At 41.1% G+C, this 23,543-nt stretch overlaps 2 protein-coding genes across 3 annotated transcripts in view; one reads left to right on the top strand and one right to left on the bottom strand.

The window, feature by feature from the left end:
- The window catches only part of RAVER2 (ribonucleoprotein, PTB binding 2), a 92,678-nt gene extending 78,519 nt beyond the window's left edge, over nucleotides 1-14,159 (top strand). The window contains exon 12 of the mRNA XM_047084250.1: nucleotides 12,915-14,159. Within this exon, the coding sequence (XP_046940206.1) occupies nucleotides 12,915-13,061 (147 nt within the window). The 3' untranslated portion in view covers nucleotides 13,062-14,159. The remainder of the gene's footprint in view (nucleotides 1-12,914) is intronic.
- An 888-nt stretch (nucleotides 14,160-15,047) lies between these two features.
- Nucleotides 15,048-23,543, bottom strand: part of JAK1 (Janus kinase 1) — a 131,086-nt gene continuing 122,590 nt past the window's right edge. For both annotated transcript variants that reach the window (XM_047084247.1, XM_047084248.1), the window contains exons 18-25: nucleotides 22,465-22,615; nucleotides 22,246-22,340; nucleotides 20,966-21,158; nucleotides 20,392-20,516; nucleotides 19,854-20,026; nucleotides 18,004-18,121; nucleotides 17,361-17,471; nucleotides 15,048-16,309 (exon numbers count right to left, since the gene is read on the bottom strand). In XM_047084247.1, the coding sequence (XP_046940203.1) occupies nucleotides 16,202-16,309; nucleotides 17,361-17,471; nucleotides 18,004-18,121; nucleotides 19,854-20,026; nucleotides 20,392-20,516; nucleotides 20,966-21,158; nucleotides 22,246-22,340; nucleotides 22,465-22,615 (1,074 nt within the window). In that variant the 3' untranslated portion in view covers nucleotides 15,048-16,201. The remainder of the gene's footprint in view (nucleotides 16,310-17,360; nucleotides 17,472-18,003; nucleotides 18,122-19,853; nucleotides 20,027-20,391; nucleotides 20,517-20,965; nucleotides 21,159-22,245; nucleotides 22,341-22,464; nucleotides 22,616-23,543) is intronic.

The raw sequence follows: 23,543 nt of genomic DNA, 5'->3' as shown, positions 1-23,543 counted from the left end.
CGTTGCATTCCTTTCGGAAGAGCGCGAGTGATAAACGTTGTGAATTTGGACCAGTAGCCGAGGAGCTGAATCAGATTCACTATAAAGTGCCCCAAAGTGGGACGCCCGGGTGGCTCAGTCAATTATAAGTGTCCGACTTCACCTCAGGTCATGACCTTGTGGTTCACGAGATGGAACCCCGCATTGGGCTCTGCATGGTGGTGCAGAGCCTGCTTGGGCTTTGTCTCTCCTCCCCTCTCTCTCTGCTCCTTCCCCACTTGTGCATGTGCTCTCTCTCTAAATAAATAAATAAATAGACTTAAAAAAAAAAAAAAGAGCCCAAAGGAATCTCACTGAGGGATATTCAAGATGCTGTTTTCATGAATTCTTCCGTGAGCTTTTAAAAACTAGCTTTAAGTTCTGTTCCTGAAGTGAACCTAAATATTGAGCTTAAGACACATCTTAAATATACAACTTTGCCTGTCAAAAAGAAACCGTGATATTCCAAATTCACATGGAAATAAAAGAAAATTAGTCTCCATTTACGTGAAGATAAAAATACTTTAATTAAAGGAAGAAAATATTTCTTCAAACGCAAAAATAAAATAGCAATTGCATAAGTACAGAATGGGCCTCACAGTAATTGTGTGCAAAGAAAAAAAATGCATTTTTAAAAATAAGGAAGATTGGAATAATGTAAAGGACACCAACATGAGAAAAAATGAGTTGGATTCATGGCTCTAACATTTAATAACCTTGTGATTTCAGGCAAGTCCCGTAAGTTATCCAAGCTTCTGTTTTCACACCTATTCACTGGAGATCGTTCCTTTTTTGCTTACTGCACAGGGTCGATGTCGGTGATACAGTGTAGACTATCATCATAATTAAATTTTGTCAGTTTGTCTTTCAGGTGTATTATGGTTTGGATATTTTGCTAATTTGATCCCCACCTGAATAGTAAACATTCTCTTCTACTCAGGACCTTTCTTTAGTGTCTCCAGTGCATAAATGCCCATCAAATTGTTTTTTCAGATTTTCAGACTATATCACTTTCTTTCTTGTAAAATTTTAATCAAGGTTTTAAGTCACATATAATCCGTGTGTTTGCCCACATGCATATATCTAGTGCCTATCTCTTTGATTACCATATTTGTAATAGAGCTGCTTATTAATTTTGCTAGATTCCAAGATCAAATAGATTATTCTGCTTATAATCTTAGCCTGGCATTCCAGCCCCTCCATGACTGAGGCCAGCTTGCCTTTCCAACCTCATTTGCCGCTATGCTCTTCCACGGACCAGCCGCTCTGCCCCATCACAGGCCCGTGAGTTCTTACTACCTGCCTTGCTCAGGCATTTCCTCTCTGCTAGAACAGTCATTCCCGGTCTCCTCATGTCCATACCCAGTATCATCTCCAAATCCAAATTCTGATGCCTTCTCATCCGTGAAACTTCACCTCTCAAACCTTCCTCTCCCATTTTCCCTTCTATGAAAACGCTTGAGCACTTTGCCTCTATTTCTCTTTTGGCATGGTGGTGTTCTCCTTTTAGAAATACGTTTTGTACTTTTCTTACTTCCCCTATGATATGAGCTGTTAGAGGGCACAGTCCAAACTTCATTTTTCTAGGTAACTGTATAGCACACAGCCCAGTGACCTCAATAGTTGTCCACAAAGAAATGGGTGTCTGTGACCTACGAATATGAAATAGAGGGAAGAGTATTTGCCTGTTTTACATATACTCTTCCCCTCTTTTGTGGTCCCCCTCCCTTTCTGATCAGATTACTTCTCCTAGAACACTGAGCTTTGTTTCAAAAATCTTAATTATCATCACCTCCCATTGTACCCAACAATCCTTTCACTAAAAATTAGATATCTTTGATAGAATGTATCAGAAAAATTTCGTTTGCTCCCAGTATCATATGGGTGATAATGATGTCCATTTTCATTTCCTCTTCTTACTGCTAATTCTTGTGCTGCTCAGTGGAGTGTTTTGCTGATCTCCTACATCTCACTTGATTTTTACTTCAATGGTGTGTGTATATATATACATACACACCATTGAAGTAAGAATATATATACCATTGAGATATATATATATATATACCACTGAAGTATACTATATATATATATATGTATACACACACACACACACACACATACACGGTACACAACTGGGAAGTCCTTTCGGTGGAAGCACATAATTTCCTACCTGGCTTCTGAGAATAAAGATAGTATAAAGAAAGAGAAAAATTCAAAGTATTGATTTGCTTTATACTAAGACATGAAACATGGATTACTTCATAGCAGGAAGATTCAAGGGAAAGGAATTCAAAGTGTATGATTTCTAGACCCCGGAGTGAGGTATTATTTCTCTCCCTGTCATCTTTGAAAAATGAATTGGGCTGTCAAATAAGTAGCTTTTCAAAATTTAATTTAATGGACTAACCATTTATTAGAGGAAGAACACTAATAAGAAAAAGAGTTCTTTATACCTGAAGCTAAGGGTCTGACAGTGATACTGTGCACAGTCTGACACGCAGGAAGAAGATCACCAACAGAGGGACTCCAGCAAAAGGCAGATGAAGAGAATAATTAGAGGCTTGATATTGGAGGAATCCCAGTCTCAGTACGTGATTTTGTTGCAGGCAATCTTTATCTAGGGTGGAATCTCTCTTTTTTTTTTAATTGAGATACAGTTGATATATAACATTATATTGATTTTGGGTTTACAACATGATACTTGCATATATTGTGAAATGTTCACTACAGTAAGTCTAGTTTAACATCCATCACCACACATAGTTACAAATTTCTTTTTTTCTTGTGATGAGAACGTTTACAGTCTACTCTTGCAACCTTTAAATATGCAATACGGTATTAGTCGCCATGTTGTACATGACGTCTCCAGGACTTATTTATCTGTTAACTGGAAGTTTGTACCTTTTAACCACCTTCACCCATTTCACTCATCCCCACTCCCCATCCCCCACCATCTCTGGCAACCACCTATCTGTGTTCTGTATCTATAGTTTAATTAGCTTTGTTCTGCTTGTTTTTTAGATTCCACATATAAGTGAGGTCATACAGTATTTGCCCTTCTGTGTCTGACTTATTTATCATAATGCCCTCAAGGTCCACCTATGTTGTCACGAATGACAAGATTTTCTCCTTTTTTATGGCTAATATTTCTTTTTCTCCCTTTCTCTTTTTCTCCCCCTCCCTTCTTGTGTGTGTGTGTGTGTGTGTGTGTATGAGAGAGAGAGAGAGACAGAGAGAGAGAGATTCTCTGTACCCGTTCATCCATTGATGGACACTTAGGTTGCTTTCATGTCTTTTTTTTTTTTTTAATGTTTGTTCATTTTTGAGAGAGAGGCAGAGCATGAGTGGGGGAGGAGCAGAGAGGGAGACGCAGAATCCCAAGCAGGATCCAGGCTCCAAGCTGTTAGCACAGAGTGCGATGCAGAGCTTGAACTCAAAAACCTTGAGATCATGACCTGAGCTGAAGTCGGACGCTTAACTGGTTGAGCCACCCAGGTGCCCCAACTCATGTCTTGGTTATTGTAAATAATGCTGCAATGAACATGGGGGCCCAGATATCACTTGTGAGTTAATGTTTTCATTTCCTTCAGATAAATACTCAAAAGTAGAATTACTGGATCAAATGGTAGATTAATTTTTTGAGGAACCTCCATAGTTTTGTTCATAGTGGCTGCACCAATTTATATTCCCAGTAGTGCCTAAATGCTCCCTTTTCTGCACATCTTCACCAATGCTTGTTATCTTGTCTTTTTTTTTTGTTAAGCTTTTTAATTCCAATATAATTAATATCTTCTGTGTTTTTGATAATAGCCATTCTAATAAGTGTGAGGTGATATCTCATTTTCACTCCTTCCATGGTTGAGGCCGGCATGTCTTTCTAACTTTGTTTGCTTCTGTCTTCCCTGGACCAGCTGATATGTCCCATCACATGCTCCTGTGTTCCTGCCATTGAACATCTTTTCATGTACCTAGTGGCCATCTTATGTCTTCTTTGGACAGTTGTCTATTCATATCTTCTGTCCATTTTATAATAGAGTTGGGTTTTTTGTTTTGTTTTTTGCTGTTGAGTTGTGTGAGTACTTTATATATTTTGGACATTAACCCATTATTAGATATATGATTTGCACATATTTTCTCCTTTAGTAGGTTGTTCATTTTGTTGATAGTTTTCCTGTGCTGGGCAGAAGCTTTTTGGTTTCTTGAGCTCCCATTTCTCTGTTTTTACTTTTGTTTCCTTTCCTTTTGGTGTTAAACCCCAAAATCATCACCAAGACTGATGCCAAGGAGCTCACCACCTGTTTTCTTGTAGGAGTTTCACTGTCTCAGGTTTGCTGAAAAATCTGCTTATGGGGTTCCTTTCATTAAAAACATGCTTTTCCCTTGCTGTTTTTAAGAGTCTCTCCTTGTCTTTAATGTCTCATAATTTAATTATAATATGTCTCAGTGTATGTCTCTTTTAATTCATCTTGTATGGTACTCTTTGGGTGTTATAGATCTTGATGTCTCTTTCCTCAGGGCAGGGAAATTTTCATCCATTAATTCTTTGAAAAAGTCTTCTGCCCCTTTTGTTCTCTCCTTCCCTTCTTATATTGATCTACTTGATGGTGATTCATATGTCTCTTAAGCTCTCTTCGTTCTTTTTTTTTCCATCTCTGATTGGATTAATTCCACTGATCTGTCTTCAAGATCATTAATGCTTTTTTTCTGGGTGATCTAATCTGCTGTTGAAACTTTCTATTGAATTTTTTTCAGTTGAGTTGTATTCTTCAGCTCTGAATTTTCTGTTTGTACTTTTAAAATTTTTTCTGTCTCTGTTGAAATTCTCACTTTGTTCATGCATTATTTTTGACTGTTATTTTGAACTCCTTTCAGGTAAACCACTTACCTCTTTTTTTTTTTTTTTTTAATTTTTTTTTTTTTCAACGTTTTATTTATTTTTGGGACAGAGAGAGACAGAGCATGAACGGGGGAGGGGCAGAGAGAGAGGGAGACACAGAATCCGAAACAGGCTCCAGGCTCTGAGCCATCAGCCCAGAGCCCGACGCGGGGCTCGAACTCACGGACCGCGAGATCGTGACCTGGCTGAAGTCGGACGCTTAACTGACTGCGCCACCCAGGCGCCCCCCACTTACCTCTTTTTAATTACAATCTGTTTCTGGATCTTTATCTTGATCTTTTGTCTGCAACACATTTTTCTGTTTCTTCATTTTCCTTGACTCTCCGTCTCTCTCTGTTTTTGCACATTAGATAAAACAGCCACCTCTCTCAGTCTTGCTAGAATGGTCTCGTATAGGGGATGAGCCTGGCCTGAGCTCTTAGTTGTCCCTCAAACGTTTGTGATTGACCAAGTTTTCTTCCTTGTTCTTATGACTCCCTGTAGTTGAGATTGTGCTAAGACTTGTCAGTATCCCAAAAGGATGAATTTCAGTTAGCACCTAGATGCAGGCTCATTAGATTCTGGACATTCAGGCAGCAGCTGAGAAAGTATGTAGTTAAACTTCTTCCAGGGAGAAATATAAATGGAAGTTTTTGCCTCTTTCCTCTGTGCTGGGCCCAGGTGTATAGTCATAGGTGGGGAGTAGAGAGGATATCCCTGCATCCATTAAGAAATTGTTTTCTGTTTGCTACAGTGCTGTGGGACTCATGAATATTGTGTCTTGTTGGCTATCAGAATCAGGCAATCCAGGGACCATACCTTGAATAGCAGCTAGAAAAGCTGGGGCACAGACATGTGTAAAAACTTCTTCTAGGGAGATACTAGTGACTTGGAGTGGGCTGGAAGAGAAGGTGGGTTTGGTTTTTGTTTGTTGATGGTTTCCTTCACTGTGCAAAAAGCTCTTTAGTTTGATATAATCCCAATTGTGCTTTTTGTTTGTTTGTGTTGGGGTTTTTTGCTTTTATTTTCCTTGGCAGAGACATATCCAGAAAAATATTGCCAAGTTTGATATCGAAGAGATTACTGCTTATGCTTCCTTTTAGGAGTTTTGTGGTTTCAGGTCTCACATTTAGGTCTTTAATCCATTTTGTTTTAAGTTTATTTATGTATTTTGAAAGAGAGCGAGAGAGTGTGCACAGGAGGGGCAGAGAGAGAGGGAGAGCGAGAGAATCCCAAGCAGGTTCCACACTGTCAGCACAAGGAAACTGATGCAGGGCTCAAACTTATGAACCCATGAGATCATGACCCGAGCCAGAATCAAGAGTTGGACACCCAACCGACTGAGCCATTCAGGTGCCCCTTTAATCTATTTTGAATTTATTTTGTGTATTGTGTAAGAAGGTGATCCAGTTTCATTGCTTTGCATGTAGTTGCACAGTTTTCTCAGCATCATTTATTGAAGAGACTATCTTTGCTTGATTGTACATTTTTGCCTTCTTTGTTCTAGATCAATTGACCATATCAACATGGGTTTATTTCTGGGCTCTCAATTCTATTCCATTGATCTATGTATCTATTTTTATGCTAATATCACGCTGTTTTGATTATTACAGCTCTTTAATATAATTTGAAATCTGGGATTGTGATCCCTCCAGCTTTGTTCTTCTTTCTCAAGGTTGTTGTGGTTATCTGGAATCTTTCGTGGTTCTGTAAAAATTTTTGGATTTGTTTATTTTGCTATAGCTCTGTGAAAAATACTGTTGGTATTTTGATAGATTGATGTGGGTAGTGTGGACATTTTAACAGTATTCTTCCAACCCATGAAAATTATATCTCTTTCCATGTACTTCTGTCACCTTTGAGTTCTGTCATCAGTGTCTTATGGTTTTCAGAAGATAGGTCTTTACCTCCTTGATTAGATTTATTCCTAGATATTTGATTCTTTTTGATGCAATTGTAAATGGGAATTTTCTTCATTTCCCTTTCTTCCTCTTTCATTATTAGTGTATAGAAATGCAACATATCTCTGCATATTGATTTTGTATTACACAGCCTTCCTGAATTCATGTATTAATTTTGATAGTTTTTTGTGGAGTCTCTAGGGTTTTCTACGTATAGTAGCCTATTATCTGCAAATAGTGACATTTTAATTTCTTTCTTATTGTTTTGGAGGTCTTTAATTTCTTTTTCTTGTCTGATTGCTATGGCTAGGACTTCCAATAGTACGTTGAATAAAAGTGGCAAGAGTGGACATCCTTGTCTTGTTCCTGATCTTAGAAGAAAAGTTATGTTTTTCACCATTTAGTATGATGTTAGCTGTGGGTTTGTCATATATGGCCTTTTTTAAGCTATGTTCCCTCTACACCCACTCTGTTGAGTTTTATCATGAATTCATCTTGAATTTTGTCAAATGCTTTTTCTGCATCTGTTGAGATAATCATATGATTTTAATCCTTCCCTTTGTAAATGTGGTATATCATTCTGATTGATTTTACCTATTGAACCATCCTTGCATTCCTGGAATAAATCCCACTTGATCATGGTGTACTGTTCTTTTAATGTATTTTTACATTTGGTTTGCTAATATGTTGCTGAGGATTTTTGCAACTATGTTCATGAAGGATATTGACCTGTAATTTTGTTTTTTGGTAGTATCTTTGTATGCTTTTTTGCTATCATGTTAATGCTGGCCATATAGAATGAAATTTGGAAGCATTCCTTCCTAATTCCTTCCTATTTTTTGGCATAGTTTGAGAATAGGTGTTAACACCACTTTAACTGTTGGGTAGAATTCACCTGTAAGGCATTTGCTCTTAGACTTTTTTATTGGGAATCTTTTGATTATTAATTCAATTTTGTTACCAATAATTGGTCTGCTCAGATTTTCTATTTCTTTCTGATTCAGTCTTGGAAGATTATATGTTTCAAGGAATTTATTTAGTTTATCCAATTTGTTGACATAATTTTCTGTAGTAATTATAATTTTTTTGTATTTCTGTGATATCAGTTATAACTTCTCTTTTGTTTTCAATTTTGAGTTTTAATTGATTAGTTGACTAACGGTTTATCAATTTTATCTTTTTAGAGAACAAGTTCTTAGTCTCAGTGATCTTTCCTGTTGTTTTTCGAGTACGTATTTCATTTCTTTCCATCCTGATCTTTATTATTTCTTTCCTTCTAACTTTGGGCTTTGTTCTTCTTATTCTAGTGCCTTTAAGCATAATGTTAGATTGTCGATTTGAGGTTTTTCTTGGTTTTTTTTTTCTCTTTGTTTTTATTCTCAAGTTAGCTCATATACAGTGTAGTCTTGACTGCAGGAGTAGATTCCAATGATTCATCATTTATACATAACAGCTAGTGCTCATCCCAACAAATGCCCTCCTTAATGCCCATCACCCATTTTCCCCGTATTACTGTAAACTTCCTTCTTAGAACTGCTTTAGCTGTATCCTAAAGATTTTGAACTGTAGTGTCTCCATTTTCATTTGTGTCTAGATTTTTTTTTTTTGGTATCTTCTTTGATTTCTTCATTGACTTACTGGATGTTTAGTAACATGTTAGTCTACATGTGTTTGTGTTTTTTCCCGTTTTTTTTCTTCTAATTGATTTCTAGTTTTATACTGTACTGATCAGGAAAGATACTTGATATAATATCTTCTATTTTTTTTTAAGTTTTGTTTATTTAAGTAATCTCTACACTCCACTTGGGGCTTGAACTCACGACCCCCAGATCAAGAGTTGCATGCTCTTCCGACTGAGCCAGCTAGATGCTCCTTATATTGGTCTTCTTAAATTTATTGAGACTTGTTTTGTGGCCTATCATAAAATCTGTCTTGGAGAATGTTCCATGTACCCTTGAAAAGAATGTGTATTCTGCTCTTTTGGAGTGGAATGTTTTGTATACATCTGTTAGGTCTATCTGGTCTAAAGTTTTATTCAAAGCTACTTATTCATTTTTCTGTCTGAATGACCTATCCATTGATGTAATGTTTTTTTGTTTTTATTTTTTTAGTAGTGTTTTAACATCCCCCACTCTTATTGTATTACTGCCAGTTTTTCCCTATATGCCTGTTAATATTTGCTTTATATATTTAGGTATTCCTAAGTTGGGCACATAAATATTTACAATTGTTATGTCTTCTCGGATTGATTCCTTTATCAATATGTAATGACCTTTTTTTTCTCTTGTGAAAGTCTTTGTTTTAAAGTCTATTTTATCTGAGGATGCCTGGTGGCTTAGTTGATTAACCATCTGATTTCAGCTCAGGTCATAATCTCATGGTTTGTAAGTTCAAGTTCCTTATTGGGTGAGCTTGTGCCCTGCTTGAGGTGAGCACGAGCCCCACTTTGGTTGAGGCCCACTTCTCTTTCCCTCGTGGGATTCTCTCTCTCTCTCTCTGTCCGTCGCTCACCATGCCCTCCCCCACTCCTCAAAAAAGATACATAAAGTCTATTTTATCTGAGTATTGATACCCCAGCTGTGTGTTTGGTTTTTGTTTGTTAGCTTCCATTTACATGGACTAGCTTTTTTCTGTCTCTTCATTTTAGTCTGTATATGTCTTTAGATCTAAAGTGAGTCTTCTGTAGGCAGCATATAGATGGGTCTTGTTCTTTTCATCCATTCTATGTCTTTTGATTGGCACATTTAGTCCACTTACATTTAAAGAATGATGGAGGAGCACCTGGGTGGCTCAGTTAAGCATCTGACTCTTGATTTCAGCTCAGGTCATGATCTCATGGTTCATGGAATCGAACCCTGCAGTCGGGCTCTGCACAGATAGTGCAAAGCCTGCTTGGGATTCTTACTCTTTACCCCTCCCCTGCTTGCTCTCTCTTTCAAGATAAATAAACTTTTTTTTTTTTAACGTCTATTTTTGAGAGAGAGAAAAAAAGGGAGAAAGACACACAGTGCGAGTGGGAAAGGTCAGAGAGAGAGGGAGACACAGAATCCGAAGCAGGCTCCAGGCTTTGAGCTGTCAGCACAGAGCCCAACATGGGTCTCAAACCCATGAACTGTGAAATCATGACCTGAGCCAAAGTCAGACGCCCAACTGACTGAGCCACACAGGCACCCCACAAAATAAACTTAAAAGTTATTGATTGGTATGTATTCATTGTCATTTTACTTATTTTTTGTAGTTCTCTGTTTCTTTTTTCTCTTGCTCTCTTCCCTTATGGTTTGATGGCTTTCTCTAGTGTTATGCTTAGATTCTTTTCTCTTTTTGTCTGTTGCAGGTTTTTAGTTACCATTGGGTTCATATGTAACATCCTATGTGTATGTAGCAGTCTATATTGAGTTGATGGTCACTTACATTCAAACATATTATAAAAGCATGACATTTTTACTCCTTCCTCCACATTTTATATATTTGATATTCTGTATCTTTTTATTTTGTGTATCCCTTGACTAATTTTTGTGCATATAATTGATTTTACTACTTCTGCATTGTAATCTCCTTACTAGTTTTGTGATTGATCTACTACGTTTACTATATGTTTATTTTTGAGACAGAGCATGAGCAGGGGAGGGGTGGAGAGAGAAAGAGATACAGAATCTGAAGCAGGCTCTAGGCTCTGAGCTGTCAGCCCAATGCGGGGCTCAAATTCATGAACCGTGAGATCATGACTGGAGCTGAAGTCAGATGCTTAAGTGACTGAGCCACCCAGGTGACCCGCTCTGTTTATTTTTACCAGTAAGAGTTTTCCTTTCATACTTTTCTTGTAGTTAAAGAATTCCCCTTAATATTTCTTATAAGGCCAAATATAGTGTTCTTGGTTGTAGGTTTTATCCCCTCAGCACTTCGCATATATCCTGCCCTTTCCTCTGGACTGTAAAGTTTCTGCTGAAAAATCAGATGATAGCCATAATTATGGGGTTTCCCTTGTGACTGTTTATCTCTTGTTTTTAAGATTCTCTCTTCATCTTTAATTCTTGCAGTTTAATTATTATGAGTCTTGGTGTGGACATCCTTGGGTTCATCTTATTTGGGGTTCTCTGTGCTTCCTGGACCTGAATGTCTATTTCCTTTCCCAAATTAGGGAAGTTTTCAGATGTTATTTCTTCAAATAAGTTGTGCCTCCTTCTGTCTTCTCCTTCTAGGATCCCTATAATGTGAATTTTATTATACTGATGATGTTGCAGAGGTCTCTTAACCTGCCATTATTTATTCTTTTTGCTCTTCAGCTTGGTTGCTTCCTTGCCCTGTCTTCTAGATCCCTGATGCATTCTTTTGCATCCTGTAATCTGTTGATTCCCACTAGTGTATTTCTCATTTCAGCTATTGTATTCTTCACCTCTGATTGGTTTTTATATTTTCTCTCTCTCTGAGTTCATCCACTCTTCTCTGAAGTCTGGTGAGTATATGACCATTACTTTGAACTCTTCATCAGGCATATTGCTTACCTCTGTTTTATTTTTGTCTTCTTTCATTTGGGACATATTCCTCTGTCACTTTGTCCAACTCTGTGCTTGTGTCTATGTGTTAAGTAGGTCAGCTATGTCTCCTGATCTTGAAAGTGGTGGGGTCCTGTCGTAAACTGTAGAGGAATCCCTAGTCACTAGAACCGAGGACTCCAGGAACATCCTCTGTGTGGCTACATGTGCCTTCCTGTTGTGGCTGAGCTGTGACCACTGCAGGTGCACTGGTACGCAGGGCTCGTTCCCGGTGAGGCCTGGTTGCAGCTACCATGAGTGTGCCGGTGGGCAGGGTCTGCCTCCTGTGCTGCTGGCTTGGGGGCCTGACCGGGGGCTCGCTGGTGGGCAGGGTGGGTGCTCGGCTCGGCTATCTGCGAGGTAGTGAGCCGCCGTGACTGCTGCAGGTGTGCTGGTTGGGTGGGTCTGCTTCCCTCCCCTGCCCAGGGCAGGTCCACAGAGGAATGACACCGGGGGCAGGTGGTGCTAGCAGGGTAAAGAGTGCTAGAACCGAGTCCTGAAAGCCTCTGGCTATCTAGGCTGAGGAGGGGCAACAAAAATGGCACCTGTCAGCACTTTGATTTCCAGAGAAAGCCCCTGCAGATGCCTGCCCCACTGGCACATATCCTAAAACTAGTCAGTAAATCTCCACGTATAGGCCCAGGTGCTTTTCAGACGGTGTCTTTTGTGCTGTATCTTGGGCCGTTTTTAGCTTACTAGCTCTTCAAGGGTGGGGACTCCATTTCTTACAGCTGTCCATCTCTCCTGGAGTTAAACCTTGCTGATTTTGAAAGCCACACGTATGGAAACTCCCCTTCCTGGTGCAGGTCCTGAGGGTGCTCGGTGTGTGCGCTGATCCCCTTGCTCCTCTGTGCTGATGATGTCCCTCCCGTTTGTGGGCAGTTGTGCCAGGGCTTTGGTTCCAGACTGCATTTCTGCTTCTCCTACCCTTTGCAACGTAGCCTTCTCTGTACGATTAGCTGTGGAGACTCCGTTGTGTCAGTCTTCAGGCCGTCCTCAGAGGCAGTTGCATAGATGTAGTTGTTGTCTCTGTGGGACGAGGTGGGCCCGGGATCTTCCTGTTGCGCCATCTCCCTCCAAGCCCTGGAAGCTGTTCCGAATCCCCTGTGCACACCTCTGTTCCGCTGGGGTCTGGAACCATTGTGCTTTCCCACCTACTAGTTAGTTTGTTACCACTTTTTAAATATCCAGACAGACCCATCCTCTAATCTGATATGCAGTTCAGTTTCTTAGCCAGTCGCCTTTCTCAGAGGAATACTGGCATCTAGCATTGCCATTCTGATTCAGTGTGCTTTAGCCAGGTGGGGGGAGCAGAGGCAACGGCAGTTGCTTTTTTTCTTTCCCCAAAGTGTTGAGAGAACACTCAGAGGCTGGTTCATATTTTTCAAACAGTCCCTCAAGTGATTTTGAATTAGAAATCCTAATTTGTTTTCCTAAAGGAGTTTGTGTAATTTTTTGATAGCTTTGTTATTTATCCTATTTTGTTTTTACACCAAATCAGAAGAATTGCCTTTCTTACAAACATCCTTAAGGAATAAACCAATTTTTAATTTAGGTATTTACATCAATTGTGCTTTTTTCTCCTAGGTGTCCTCTTTAAGAAATGAAAAACGAGGTTCATCATCTCTCCTCTCTGCCCCAGAAGGCGGTTCCGTGGAATTTGTTGGCCAGCATCCTCAGGGCACAGGAGCATATTACATGGAAACCTACTTAAAAAAGAAGCGTGTATACTGAGTTAAGTTTTCTCCTTAGAGCCTCCTAAGGTTTTTTGCAGTATCTCTGCTGTTCATCGCTGCCTTAACTACATTCAGACTAGCCATATCCTTTAAATACGGGTTTCTAATTTCCCAGAAGGAACTGTATAGTGCAGCAAGCAGAATTGCCAAATAAAAAATAAGTAGCAATAAGACAAGACAATTGAGGACATTTTCCATTAGAATTAGATGCATCTTAATGTGGTATTAACTTACAGTCCATTGAAGAATTTAACAATGTTCCGGTATTCCTTGTCTAGGACCGGGAATAATTTTGACACCAGATATAAAAGTGTGAAGCAATAAATGGGAAACAGTCTTGTTTCCTGAGCCTTAGAAGAATGAGTTTCTTATATGCCAGTGTGCATTTCAGTTGACTTTCCCTAGAAATAACTCATTTATAGATTTTTAGGACTTTTTCCTAGAACTATAAGATTGCGAGTACAAAAATGCAGTGGTGGTAATGCAAACTAATTACCCCCATGCCAGCCCTGCAGTATAAAACCCAGAGTGATAGTGATATCCAAGTTGTACACAACTACGGATGCTTTACTTTTAATGTTATGTACCATTTATACCTTTTGTGAAAAACAAGGTATTTTTTAAAAAAGTAGCTTTGGTGAAGTTATTTCAGGGGTTGGCAGCCTACACCCTGGGGTCAAGTTCAGTCATCCCGGTTTTTATATCATCTGCAAGCTGAGAGTGATGTTTATATTTTTAAGTGAAGTAGAAAAGATTTGAATTCTTGAAGTTCAAATTTCAGTGTCTATATAAAATTTTATTGGAACACAAATCTGTTCATTTACATACTGTCTCTGGCTACTTTTGTGCCTCGTGGCAGTGCTGAGTAGCTGTGACAGACATCATATGGTCTGCAAAACCTAAAATATTGTCTGGACCTTTTGTGGGGAAAGTGTGCTAACCCTTGATCTAATAGCACGAATTCCCTAATCCTTTAACTTTTGCAACAGGCTTGTAAGCAGCAAGCAATATAGTTTCTGCATCTGATTTCATGGCATAAACTAGTAATGATCTAATTGCTACAACAAGGTCTATTTTGATCCTCAAATGCCCTGTTTCCACACTCAGTACTGCTCTTTCTGAAGGAGTACTATGGAGTAAGAGTGTAACGATTTTGAGTTAGCGAGTTGTACCTCACTTTCTGCTTTGTCTCTTACCCTTTTGTAGTGTTAGGCTGAAAAGTTAATTCAATTTACTTCTGTAAGAATTGTGTTTATTGCATATAACTTTCACCATTTCCTGAAGACTTTGGTGTTGAAAAACCCTTTGCTGTCTAGGAATTTCCACGTTTGTTCCTTGTTATGAGACTGTAATTGAGGATATGGAGTTTAGGCGTCTCAATGATCCTAGTCTTTCTGAAATCAGATTAAATAGTAATTCGGTTGGGAGACAAGTTTTGACTATAAGGTACCCTATTTTAATTATGAAGTTTAAAATTGGTACACATATTGTAGGACTTGTAAAAAAAAAATTACTCGGTCTAATTCATTTCACGTATTAACTTCTATTCGAAAATGACAGCTACAAAGCTAATGTCTGAGAAGTAAACTGCCTCTAAGTAACCAGTTTTTAACTCAGCAGATGAATAATGGTTTCTCCACATTCTGTACTTCACCTTCCCATCTCCCACTGCATTAAGCATTTTCAGTGCTTAGTCACATCTCTCCCACAGTAAACGTAAATCAGAGCTGCAAAATGAAAGCACAAAGAGGTTGAAGGAACGGAAAGAGATTCTGGATTAGAGCACATGAGGATCTGCCATCTGTACTGGCCTGTGCCCCGTCATCATTGGACATAACAGATAAATCAAGTGGTAGGTGTTTGCAATGAGGACCATTACCAAACTCCCCCACCCCCTGCAAAGTCTGTACTGTTATTTTTCTATGTAAACAAACTGTCTGAATGCTTTGAAAGTGAAATCTTAATATTAAAAGGCATATGCATGTGAAGTCTCTAGTATATTTATTTGTATAAAGAGTAAACAAAAGTGCATATAGAATGGCCACAGGTTTGATACAGACAGAGACCTTGGTGATGGAGGGTTATTGAACAAATTTAAATGGCAAGTTTATTGTTGCCATTGCATCAATCCAGAACTCTTTCAGGCTCAAAAGGTGAAAAGTAATGACATCAGATAGACAGCATTGACAGAGCTTTTCATTCTTGGTCATAAAGGTCTTACGGTTCACACTGAATCAGATGAGACATTTTTGATTACCCAGCTACATCCAAGCAAACTGAAAACGGTCTAGTAGATCCTGAACTCTCGTAGACAGGTACTAAAACATTGACTGGTTGCATCCAAAACCAGTGCTGGAACAGCTTACCCCAAAGAGGTGGAGTTCTAAAAGGATCTACGTGGGCATCTCTGAAAAGCATGTAGGACAGTATCCAGGGTCTTGGAGTCAGTTCTGATTAAAGATACACTGTTTAGGAAAGCACTGGCACAGGCTTGGTTCTCAAGAATGAACATGCAGCAAAGTATCTATTCCACAGCCGTCCCCCTGGGTATGAGCCATTCTCTCAAAAATCAGTACTTGGTCACCCGAGGGGGCAGGAGCTAAGCCACTGAAGAAACAACTCAAACTTTAAGTCCTAGTGGTGACAGGAATACACTCATCTTTGTATAGAAACAATGATCTACTAACTGGTATCTAATATTTCAAGAATGCTTGGCCTATCACTGTATAGATACTGAAATTCGAGGGCAGGTTAGAGTACTAAGTCCATCAATCTTTATCTTCAATTTATCTGCCGGAAAAGCGTTTCAGATCAACTGGCAGCTGGGAACAAGTGCTGGGGTCAGCTCCTCTTGTTTTCTCTTGTGCAACTGTGATGGTAAACTAGCCAAACAAAATGGTGGTACGTATTCTTTCCAAAAGGAGAAGTGCTTAAGTGCTTTCTGTTGTTGTGGTTGCCATCATTTGTTACTGGTGCCAAATTTAAAGAGGGAAGTACTTACACATAAGGAGCACCGCAGTGTGCCTTGTACATGCCCAAATACAAATTTTTTCCATTAAAATTTCTTTTTAAAATGGCTCGGTATTGGTAGGGGAAGGAGGACTTGATACACAGGAGTTTAAAGGCTATTCATGCTTCTTATTTTAAAAGTGCTTCTAAAAGTGCTTCAAATCCTTTAATTAGGTTCTGAAAAGTTGTCCTATTAGTTGGTTGGAATTCCCAGCACTTTCTCATGAGTTGATAAACCTGTAAGAAGGGAAAAAAAAGGTAGATGACTTTCCTTATTACTCCATTACTCTTGTTAACTGAAAGTATTATTTATGAACTATAGTTGTCACATTTCCTAGATCTTAACATTTGAGAAGCTCATGAATTGACCTTCCAAAAAATCCACGTCATCATATCTCAGTATAGACTCCCATTTCCTCACTGGTTGTTCTTAGACCTTTGAGATGCACTGAAGAATACGTACGAGTGAAAGTCTTAAAAGCTCAATTCACTTGAGAATACAGAAAACCGAGTAAGTGTCATAAATGCTACGGACTCCAGGACAGTTACAGTTGCCCTGTGAACAACACGGATTTGAGCTGTGTGGGTCCAGTTATCCCCGGAGCTGTTCAACTAAATATAATACAGCGCTATAAAAAACATTTGCAGAACCGTGCTACTTGTTATCAGGAAGGCTTCCAGTCAACACTAAAGTTACATTCAGATTTTCAGCTGTAGGAGGTCAGCGCCCCCAATGCCACGAAGGTCAAGGGGTTAACTGTACCCATACTTGTCACAATCCAGCTACACCAGAATATGCTCCTTTAGGGTGCTCGCTGAGGTGAGCCTACTTCTGGAGGGAATCCTTACTTTCAGCATAGCTGTCATCTGCCCCAAAGATGATTTTTCAGACGTCTGATCTGAGATCCAGCTTTAGAAAATTACTTTAAAAACTACTTTTCGGGGCGCCTGGGTGGCGCAGTCGGTTAAGCGTCCGACTTCAGCCAGGTCACGATCTCGCGGTCCGTGAGTTCGAGCCCCGCGTCAGGCTCTGGGCTGATGGCTCAGAGCCTGGAGCCTGTTTCCGATTCTGTGTCTCCCTCTCTCTCTGCCCCTCCCCCGTTCATGCTCTGTCTCTCTCTGTCCCAAAAATAAACGTTGAAAAAAAAAATTAAAAAAAAAAAAAAAACAACTACTTTTCTACTACTTTCCACTCCTCCACCTCTACCCCCAAACCCTTGCTCAAGGAGTTCAAGCCTGAAAACATAATACAAATTGAGTTTAGTACTGTAAAATGGCCCACAAATACCTCATCTGGGCAGTTAGGTGGACAGGGCAAACGTTTTCCTTCTTTTAACGTGTTCACAAGTCTTGTGACTGTCATCTGGCCATGCGTTGGGCCTATCATTTTCAGGAACAACTATGTAAAGTAAAACCAAAAAAAATATTTTAGCACATATTTATGTAACACCAGGTTAAGGTAAAATTCCTAGAATTAACTGGAAATTAATAAACAGACTCTTCTCCTTACCAACTGTAAATGAGAGTTCAAAATCTTGATTCACTCTCAATGGTTAGTCTATAATCTAGCTCTCAGACTCTACCAACCATTCCCTCCCCTGGTTGAAGGGCCTGTCCCAGTGACAATGATCTCATTTACGAACACATGAGGCTCAACCAAGGTCCTACGCGCTGCTCCCCCATTTTCCCAGGAAACTGTCCCTGGACTCCTCACACAGGTAAGATCCTTGAAAACTGGTGGTGTTTTCTAGAACTTCGGCTCGTAGTGAAACAGGACTTGAGAGAGCCACAAATAAGTGTCAAGCGGCAACCACGTCAAATGGAAAAGTGACACTTTCCATTATAACACACTGACTAGAGTCTATGCAAGAACAAAATTTACACATTTTAACTGGGTGTGAGGTTCAGATGAAGGGACAAGGAAGACTTACTGCCATGGGGCTAGAATCGGAGTCACAGTAAGTGAGCAGCTCATGCAGAGTCACTCCAAACGACCAGACGTCAGAGGCGATATAAAATTTACACTGAATTAAACATTCTGGAGCATACCTGAAAGAATGCAGAACATGAAACTTCATTTTTCGGGGAAGGATATTTCAATAAACATTATAGAGTAATTCTGAAAAATCACCTCTTTGGTTTTTCTTGGTGTTTAATACATTAACCACACATATGCTGAAGTACACACCTGACATGTCTAACAATACTGTTACAGGCTCTCTGTAGCACAGAGTTACTTTAAAATATTAGTTTGCGCTCATTTCACGGAGCACGTGTTGTCCACGAGGAGGAGGTGGCAGAGGACAGAAGGCCCCAGGTTTTCTTTCAAGTTCAAAATTAGCAATGACCTCGCTGCCCAGCCCTCTTCCAAGGTCAACCGTTCCAGTAGATGATACCCAACTGCCCAAGACAGAAATGGAGCCCCCCCCCCCCGCCCATATCTAGTTTTCTAAATACTTTTCAAACCTACTCCTCTTAAGCCCCAATGTCACTGTCCCAGTTCACACCCTCATGAGTTCTGGCGGCATCAGACTCCCTGGCTCTAGTCTTGTTCCCCTCCCATCCACAGTGATCTTTTTAGATTCTCCACACCCCCACCCCCACCCCTACCCCCCCTGCCGGGGAGGAGCAGAGAGACACAGAATCCCGAGCAGGCTCCATACTCAGTGCAGAGCCAGACACGGCTCGATCTCACAACTGTGAGATCATGACCTGAGCCTAAGTCAAGAATCAGACGCTTAACCGACTGAGCCACCCCGGTGCCCCCACAGTGATTTTTTTTTTTTTTTAAACAAAAGCTGCCATTCTTAAACCCTCTCATGGTATCCCAAAACTCTTGGGGTAGAGGGAGTGCTAGCTCTGTGACTCGGCTTCCAGTGCTCTGCCTTAGCAAGTCCTTGAGACCTCCCACTTCGTGATCCAGCCACACCGAGCTGATTCAGGTCCTGGGACAGTCACTGCTCTCATCTCATTCTTGCTAGTCACACATGCCGCCTTCTAACCATCCTTCTAACCCCCATGGATCTTTTTAAAATCTTACATTTACAAGACTTCCAGAAAACCAAGCCTGAACCCTTCTATGCTAATGATACTATGATATTGGCTGTCCCATCCATTAAATTCTCAACTCAGTCTGCTTGTTCACCACATATCTCTAGTACCCAACACAAAGCAGGACCCTGATACACACTGATGAATTCTGAATAAGGCTTAGGCTCCACAGGTGGGAGAGATCTAGGTTTGTGTCTATGCAGGATGCACCTCAGAGGAACCGCTCTGTTCCGTAGGAGCCATGGAGTAGGGGCTTCAACAGCCTCTCCCCTGGATGGTGCTCCAGGCTGCAAGGGGTCAGTCAGGCTGCAGCCTCCTGACCAAGATACCCCGGTAATCTGTAAGCAGACAGCCAAGTTGTGTACTGGGCGTGCTGTGCTCTGCTCTGTCTGGGACCTCCCTGCACTGGTCAGAGCCTACTTCATCACCTCCTTCCCATTCTGTGTGAGCATGTGACCCCTGCAACGACTGACGGGGGCAAGGACTGTGTCAGTGAATGCTCTCTCCTGGGAAGCTGGAGATGCTGACTGGGTGGCTCATGTCCTCCACTCCTTGGAAGATGGTATCGTATAAACCTCAGGCATTTCTGTGCGGGTTGCTTTTAGGGAAACAGTCTAAAAGAGGTTTCTTGAAGGCAAAGCTCAATCAATCCCAAATGTTCTAAGTTCTTTCTAACCTTGACTTAGGCAGGAGGAATAAAAGACATTAACATAACATTAGATTCAGTTACCAAAACACAGGGCTGTCCCGATCATCCTTGACTGTGTAGTACTCTTTGTCGGTTTCAATGGCTTTGGTTAAACCGAAGTCTCCAATTTTCACTTGGTGCTCACTCTCAACGAGGACATTTCTTGCTGCTAAGTCCCGGTGAACGTACTGCCGAGACCCCAAGTAGTCCATCCCCTGAGGGAGAGAAGTCAATGTAGAGTCATTTGCTAATGGTCAGTTCAGGCCGTGTTTTGTATCCATCACTGCATCTCAGGAAAGCACAAATGCCGTTTCATTTACCTGTCATGCATTTCTGTTGTTGTTTTTACTTTAATGCAAGTAAAACCAACCCAATTCAAAGAAATACATATTAAATCACCCATATTAACAACTCAGCTCATTTTGTCAGTACTGGCTAATTTTCATCCAAATCATGCAGAGCAATATGAACTCGGTACAATTACTGGAAAGCTTCCCCCTGCAGTCTAATTACAAACCAATTACCCAGGACAGAGTGACTGATTTTTTAATCTTTAACATGCTTTTTTTTTTTTTTTTACCTTACAAATCTGAACAGCATATTTTAACTGTTGTTTGAGGTTAATTTTGTTCTTATTCTTTGGAAGATATTCCTTAAGGCTTCCTGAAGGTAGAAACTCCATGATGAGCTTAATACCATTTCCTCCTGTCAAGAAAAGAACACCCATCAGGACAAGGCTGCCAGATGAAGGAACTGTGGGGGAGTAGAGGGTGCAGGATCAGGAGACACAGGCCCCGAACTGATTTCAGTGTCACTCCCCACCCTGAATCCCAGGCAAGCTACTTAACCTCTTTAAGCCCCTGAACCTCAGGATCCTCAGCAGTGAACAGAGATAGTGACACGTGTGTACAGAACCCAGTCATCAGCACCCCCTGAGCTAACAGTGCTCTGCGAACAACCACAGATGACTGATTTTTAAAACTTATGAGCCACATCATTTCATTACCAGTTTTAGAGTATAATATGTGGGTGTTATATTGGCTTGTAAAAAAAGATATTAGTAAATACCACTTGCCACCTTGATTGGTGGCACTGGCTGTATAACCCCAGAAGCTCCCTTAGTTTTCACACCAACCCCACTTTGCACAACATACCGTCTTCTGTACAGATGCCTTTGTACTTCACAATGTTCTCATGATAGAGGTTCCTTAAGATTTCAATTTCCTTCTTCAGATCCGCTATGTGGTTACCTCCACTCTCAGGCTTCAGGGATTTGACAGCCACCTGCTCCCCGGTATTGTCACCCTCAGGGTCGTATCTGCAGAGCTCAACCTTCCCAAAGTGGCCCTGGAAGGAAAGATGCACGTGCCTGATGAGAAAAGCCCCCACCCCGGGCCAGCAGGAACATTCAGAAGATGACGCTTGCTCCTCGTGCTGTTCCCACAAAGGCCAGGGGTACACAGCACAGTCCGACCTTACAGGCGGCGAACTGTCCCCCCGCCACCCTTCCCCACCCACCACAGCCCCTCCTCTCTTGGTCCCACATGCCATCCCCTCTATTACTGAGCTAAGACAAGGAAGTATCAGGGGACTATTGAACCAACACATCGATCCCAGTTTCTGTGAAAACATAGCCCACAAGGAAGGTTATTTCTGGACCTGCAGGATGACTATGGCATTCTCTGACAGCCACGGGCCCAGGCAGCGGGGCAGGCACCACGACGTGGCTGAAAAGGGCACTGCGCGATGGGTGTTCAGGAGACGTGGGGTCAGACTTCTCCTGAGCCACTGGACAGGGAAGGCCCAGTGACCTAGGCTCCAGAGGCACTTGATGTGCACAGACCCTCAGGGTGTTGTGAGGCACTAAGGACACTGTTATGTGTCCAGCACACGGCCCGGGCACACAGAAGACACTCCACACAGGACACAGTCTGTGTTCGCTTAACTCAACTATTGAAAATCTGTATTTAGACACAAATCCCAGTAGCTTTTCTGGTCACCTTAACCGTTAGGAAACTCCCATTCGAGGTCCAAGGGAAAACTGACATTCTATGTGGCCTTCTGTGTAGTAAATATCCCTTATTTAAGCAGCCACACAGCAAAGTCCAAGATAGGGACTTTTCTGTTTCTACCACATCTAAACCTATTCCCCCGTATCTCTCTCTTTCCATTCTCTTCCACCCCTTGGAGAAAAATCGAGTCTGGAGGGAGCAGACCAACATCCTGTGTGCATATCCAGCCACCTGGGCAGGCAGGTATATGCACACTGCTGCTGTGTGCCAAGCGGAGACTCCCCTGTAATTCCAGTGGCCCAGGGAAAACCCAGTGAGATGCCTTCTCTTCATAAATCTTGGCCCAGAAACAGAGAGAATGGAGAGTGGTTTTAGATGCAGAAGAGGTCAGACGGTCAGCAGGCGACTCCAGCCTAACTTGCCTCTCCCAAGTCACGGATTCTCTTCAAGAACCGCTTTTCAAAATGTGTGGGATCCACTTCGGTTGCCGGCTTTCGTTCCGAAACAATGTCTGGATCTAGGAGAGGAGGAAAGAAACCATGTTAAAAAGGAGTGACTGCCGTCCACAGGCTCCTAGTTACTCTGCTGCTTCCCCGGGGAACTGGCTGGTCTCATGCAAACACTGCACGACAGGGTCTTACTCTGCTCCTCCAGTTTATTGATGTCTCTCATGATGGCTCGGAAGAAGGGTCTCTGGTTGGGGTCATAGTTCATGCAGCGGGTCATGAGGTCAGCCAGCTCCTTACAAGATGGTGTCACTGGCCGGCACCGGCTTTCATAGAATCGCTCTTTCTGTAAAAAAGAAAACCACATGGGAGAAACCAAAGGTACCACTCACTAACCCTTCAGCACCAGTTACCATCCCTAATTTATTTCCCCGATAGCTCTGCATAAAGGCAGGTTTCACAAACCTGTGTTACTATTGCCTTATTCCAGCCTGGGGAAATGTTAGTCCCCATACTAAAATCCAAATTCAAGTCAGATGGGCGGCAGACCCAGGCCTGAACCTGCTGCATTCTAGTGCAGTCACGCAGCCTTCCTGGAATACAACTTGGCAGACTCTTCAAATCCTTTGACTCATTAATTCCAACTATAAAATGACTCAGAAGTCAGATATAAACAAAGATTTATGTTCAAAGGTACTCCCTGCAGAATTAGCACATTACAAATTTAAAAACAACCTAAATGCCAAATATAAAATTAGTTAAGTAAATTTGAGTTTAATGAAACAACTCTTACATTAAATTTGTAAAATTGTAAGACATATTTATGCAGGAAAGTACTCCCAATATTAAATTAAGAAGTAGAGCCTATATAACTATATCTAGCATGGTCTCAGTTGTGTTTAAATAAGACAGACAGAAACAGACTGAAAGACAAAATACCAAAGGGCTAACTAGTGGTGAGGAGCGACTGGAATATGATGACTGCTGTTTTTTCTTTTTCATAGTTTTCTATATTTTCCAATTTTCAACTGTTTATTACTTCAAAATTCTAAAACAAATAATTGATACTACTTTTAAAAATTAAGGGGCACCTGGGTGGCTCAGTCGGTTAAGCGTCCGACTTCAGCTCAGGTCATGATCTTGCGGTCCGTGAGTTCGAGCCCCGCGTCGGGCTCTGTGCAGACAGCTCAGAGCCTGGAGCCTATTTCAGATTCTGTGTCTCCCTCTCTCTCTGCCCCTCCCCTGCTCATGCTCTGTCTCTCTCTCTGTCTCAG

This window comes from Lynx rufus, unplaced genomic scaffold (assembly GCF_022079265.1).
Source record: "Lynx rufus isolate CCGP_SWC_20201006 ecotype Redwood Valley unplaced genomic scaffold, mLynRuf1.p SCAF_2, whole genome shotgun sequence".
In the NCBI taxonomy this organism is placed as follows: Eukaryota; Metazoa; Chordata; class Mammalia; order Carnivora; family Felidae; genus Lynx; species Lynx rufus.
This window is presented reverse-complemented; position numbering and strand designations above follow the sequence as displayed.